The sequence below is a fragment of the Telmatherina bonti genome, assembly GCF_933228915.1.
Source record: "Telmatherina bonti genome assembly, chromosome: 21".
Lineage (NCBI taxonomy): Eukaryota > Metazoa > Chordata > Actinopteri > Atheriniformes > Telmatherinidae > Telmatherina > Telmatherina bonti.
In genome coordinates this window covers 13,049,920-13,054,618 of record NC_136630.1, presented here as the reverse complement: position 1 = coordinate 13,054,618, position 4,699 = coordinate 13,049,920, and the positions used below count along the sequence as shown (strand labels likewise).

Genomic DNA, 4,699 nt, shown 5'->3' with positions numbered 1-4,699 from the left:
ACATACTCCAGCCACATGAGGTCTAGCATTGTCTTGCATTAGGAGGAACCCAGGGCCAACCGCACCAGCATATGGTCCCACAAGGGGTCTGAGGATCTCATCTTGGTACCTAATGGCTGTCAGGCTACCTCTGGCGAGCACATGGAGGGCTGTGCAGCCCTCCAAAGATCCAAAATTCCACCCCACACCATTACTGACCCACTGCCAAACCGGTCATGCTGGAAGATGTTGCAGGCAGAACGTTCTCCATGGCGTCTCCAGACTCTGTCATGTCTGTCACATGTGCTCAGTGTGGACCTGCTTTCATCTGTGAAGAGCACAGGGCGCCAGTGGTGAATTTGCCAATCTTGGTGTTCTCTGGCAAATCCCAAACGTCCTGCATGGTGTTGGGCTGTAAGCACAACCCCCACCTGTGGACGTCGGGTCCTCATACCACCCTCATGGAGTCTGTTTCTGACTTTTTGAACAGACACATGCACATTTGTGGCCTGCTGGAGCTCATTTTGCAGAGCTCTGGCAGTGCTCCTCCTGTTCCTCCTTGCACAAAGGAGGTCCTGCTGCTGTTGTTCCCCTCCCACGGCCTCCTCGTCTCCTGGTTGCACCTTTTTTCCAACGCTGGCATTGATGTGCCATCCTGGATGAGCTGCACTACCTGATCCACTTGTGCGAGTTGTAGACTCCGTCTCATGCTACGAGAGTGAAAGCACCACCAGCATTCAAAAATTGCAAAACATTGGAACTGAGAAGTGGTCTGTGGTCACCACCTGCAGAACCACTCCTTTATTGGGTGTGTCTTGCCAATTGCCAAAAATTTCCACCTGTTGTCTGTTCCATTTGCACAACAGCATGTAAAATTAATGGTCAATCAGTGTTGCTTCCTAAGTGGACAGTTCGATTTCACAGAAGTGTAGTTGACTTGGAGTTACATTGTGTTGTTTAAGTGTTCCTTTTATTTTTTTTTAAGCAGTGCATACATATATGCATAAAGAGAGAGAGAGAGCGAGAGATTGTAAAGTCTACTTTCTTCTGACATGAATAAATAATATAGACAAAATATTTAACTTTATTCGGAAGTCTTTATTTTAGACATAAATATATACACAATTAGAACTGTATTTTGGAACATTATATTTCATAATGTTTTATTTCTTCTGGTTCTTTTTCAGGATCTCCTCCCTTCTCCAAGTACAGGTCATTGTAGGGATACTGCTTTGGAGCCTGAAATGGAAACAGAATCACTGAATGAAAATGTGCATATTTTCAAATAACTCAACTACTGTTTACAAAAAGTATTTTCTAGTTGTATGGCATAACACAAGATGATAATATTTTCATCAGTTTTCAATATATTGGATACATAATTTTCTTTTTTTTAGAGTGCTAACATGAAAGAATTAATAAAGGTCTGCACATACTCTATAAGACCTGTGACATGTCCACTGTGCCTTTAAATTTTAAATGATAAATATTCTTATAACAGTATGTACTTACAACAGGCTGGTAGGCTGGAAACTTCTCTCCAACATAGAACATAAACAACATGAATCCAATGAAACCACACAGTTGTTTCCACATTGTGGACCACGGCACAGGGCTGGGAGATGTATCCACACGGTTCCTAATGTACATGTCGAAATGCCAGTGTATCTGAAAACAGAGAGAACAGTTAGTGATCAAATCTCATGAGCAAATTTAAAGAACCGTAACAACTTGTTTAGTCATTTAAGAAAATGTGCAAGTGTGCAGAAAAGCTAGTTTGAGGAAAAAAATTGTATGTCAATGTAACAACACTGAAACTTACAACTGAACACTGAACAACTTAGTATATCCTTTAACTTTTAAATGTATTATCTAGCTCAGCAGATCAAACCCAAAATGTTGCACCCTGACAAAACATAATAATGCATAAACAATATTTAAATAAAGATTGTACAATATGAAATATGTACATTCCTAAACTGCTGAAAAAATACATGACCTTTAGTATATTATGTTGTAATTATATATATTTTTCAAAGATTACATTTATATTTTTTCATGTGATTAATAAAAAAAAAACTCCAGGAGGTGAATTTAAGTTAAAGAGGATTTAATAGGAAATTAAAACTAGTATAAATTTAAGATTTTCAACACCAGATTTGAAATTTTGGATGCAAGTAGATAAACATGAGTTTTGAGAAACAGATGTATTTGATTGTTTGATGATAAAGTCCCTTTAGAAGGTTAGACTTAGATGATAAGGCAAAAAACAAACAAAAATAGTTTGCCTAAGCGGTCAGCAAATTGTTTACCCAATAATTCTCGGAATAAAAAATATGTGACAGGACAGGATGCTGGATAAAACATATCTCTCACTATATCTCTCACTATTTTTACTTTGTACTTAGAAGGTTGTAAGAGGAGATTGTTGTGATGTTGTAAATGTGATTCATTAAATGTTATATGACCATATTTAATGGCAAATTTTTTTTTTTTTTTTTTTTTAAATGAGCACACACACATTACAGCAAATATTGTGTTTTCACAAAGCCTAATTATAATTCCCCGGCTTGTAGTAATAGATTTCTATTTGTGACTTATAGTGACAACAACCCCATCAATTCATAGCCAAAATCACGGTCTTACTGGTTCTCCCCAGTTTCTTCTCAGGTCAGGGTGGTCCCACTGGTACCAGGGGTCTCTCTCATGCTGAGACCTATCCGGTAGTTTTGGATAGTCACCGTAGCTATAAACACAAAATAAAGGTATATCGTTACTCAGTTTTGCTGATGACTGACAGCTAACAGTAAACGTATTGTGGTAAGCATGAATACAATGCACATCTAACTAAATCTACATTAGAAGAACGACAGTCCGACAACATAATATTCTTTAAAAGAAGCAGTGATTTCGAGATAAAAACTTACCCCTCGCCATTATCGGGATATGGTTCATAATCCTCTACCCTCATGTTGTATTTCTTTGCAGCTGCAGCTATCTCCTCTGGAGTCTTCGGGTATGGACCAGGCATACTGCCTTTCGTCCCACCAGAGGCTGAAACAGCAACATAATAATTTGAGAATGAAACAACACACAGATAAAGCACAAAGCCTAAAAAAAACATCATTGCAATGTTTCTGTATACGGCTGCAACCATTAACAATAGCTCTTAACAATCCCAAGCTAACATTAGCATGTCAAGGTTACGTCCGTGAGAGGCTTCAAACTAAAGATTCCGGCTAAAATCTAAAATATTGCGATCTATATAAAAAATGGACGCTAGATGAAAACACAACTGACCAGCTCTACAGCCCGACAAAAGGGCTGAAATGCCAGGACCTTTTCCTTTAGCGAGTGCTCGGGCCCATCGTTGGAAACCAACACCAGCCATGTTTATTGGCTGCTGTTGTCTGACGGAATGAAAAGTACGCATGCGCAAGGACAAACTATGGGTAGCTGTAAGGACCAATTTTAATTGTCATGGATTATCTTGAATTGAGTGATGTACTTTGAATGAATGAATGATTTGATGCTTTTAAGTGCATCTTAATTCTTGTTATGCAATCAAATATTTCCAGTTTATATGGAGATAACTAAAAAAAAGGTTCACTGTGGCAGGGATCTCCAAGTCCTCGAGTTGAAGGATAAATGCAAGAGCAAAAGCAGTTTTTTTGTAATTGTATACATTATATATATATTTTCCAGTTGTTAACCTGCAGAAAGTTTGAATTTTTGTTTGGCTATTTATAAATAGTTCAAGGCAGTGTTGTTATGCAATTAAAACCCTTCATAAAAAGATTGAAACAACTGACTTTTCTACCGCTACTCTACTCTACTCTACTCCAATTCCAAATCCAATTAAAACTGCAAGCGGTGATATAGGCCCTCGCACCATGGCGCCGCTCGGCATAATGCCACCGCGTCCCCTGGCAACATCCTTCCCATGTCTCTCTCAACCTAAAGTGCAGCCAGACTGCACTTCAGGCCATTTAGGCCTTATGAAGGGTCACTTCCTGTCACCAAGGGGCGGGGCTAACTAATAATCTAATTATTGACATGCACAAATGTGAAGGATATGACTGGCATCATCTGTAGCAAATTTGGTGCAGGTTGGTTGTTTTTTGTGGGAGTTATGTCAGTTTTCCTTTTTGTTGCATCACATCTGCTTTGCTGCCCCGCCTCTCCTAAATGATATCCCCTATTAAAAGAAATAGCACAACTTTTAATCACACATGCCTCCTGAGCATCCTGACTCATTTGGGTTAAAGTTAGATAAAATTCTTAGCAGGACTTCCTCAAAATGCATGGCAAAGAAAATGACAGAAATGACCCCAAAAATGGCACCTTTTTCAACATGGCCGACTTCCTGTTTGATTTAGCCCATATGTCCAAGAGACTTTTTTGAAGGTACGGGAAGGGTCTATACGTGTGCTGAATTTTATCCATGTCATGCAATGTAGTGGGCGGGGCTGATTGATTGAAATATTGTAGGGGGCGCTATATAGCCATTTACTATCTTTTCCACTATATTGTAATTTTATTCTATTAAGGACATAACTGTCATGACTCATGGCAAGTATGGTGAAGATCAAAGGTTTCATGGCTTTGTTGCAGGTACTTCCTGGTTCATGATATCAGACACTTGTTGTTGCCAAGGGGTGGGGCTAATTCATAGTCCCATTATTGCATCGTAAATTTTGTTCATCATGGGACTGGCATC

At 39.0% G+C, this 4,699-nt stretch overlaps 1 protein-coding gene across 1 annotated transcript; it reads right to left on the bottom strand.

Moving 5' to 3' along the window:
- Positions 1-1,056: 1,056 nt before the first annotated feature.
- Positions 1,057-3,414, bottom strand: ndufb8 (NADH:ubiquinone oxidoreductase subunit B8). The gene is made up of 5 exons (XM_079261120.1): positions 3,280-3,414; positions 2,907-3,033; positions 2,626-2,725; positions 1,492-1,647; positions 1,057-1,218 (listed from the first exon to the last, which is right to left on the bottom strand). The coding sequence occupies exons 1-5, from the start codon at positions 3,410-3,412 to the stop codon at positions 1,126-1,128; spliced, it is 609 nt and encodes a 202-aa protein (XP_079117246.1). The 5' UTR covers positions 3,413-3,414; the 3' UTR covers positions 1,057-1,125.
- Between the last annotated feature and the right edge of the window lie 1,285 nt (positions 3,415-4,699).

Excerpts from the sequence above, each read along its gene's own strand:
- ndufb8 (XM_079261120.1), bottom strand. The coding sequence starts at position 3,412 with ATGCGTACTTTTCATTCCGTCAGACAACAGCAGCCAATAAACATGGCT. Across the intron at positions 3,034-3,279 it reads TTTGTCGGGCTGTAGAGCTG|CCTCTGGTGGGACGAAAGGC; the intron begins GTCAGTTGTGTT and ends TTGCTGTTTCAG. Across the intron at positions 2,726-2,906 it reads TATCCCGATAATGGCGAGGG|CTACGGTGACTATCCAAAAC; the intron begins GTAAGTTTTTAT and ends TTGTGTTTATAG.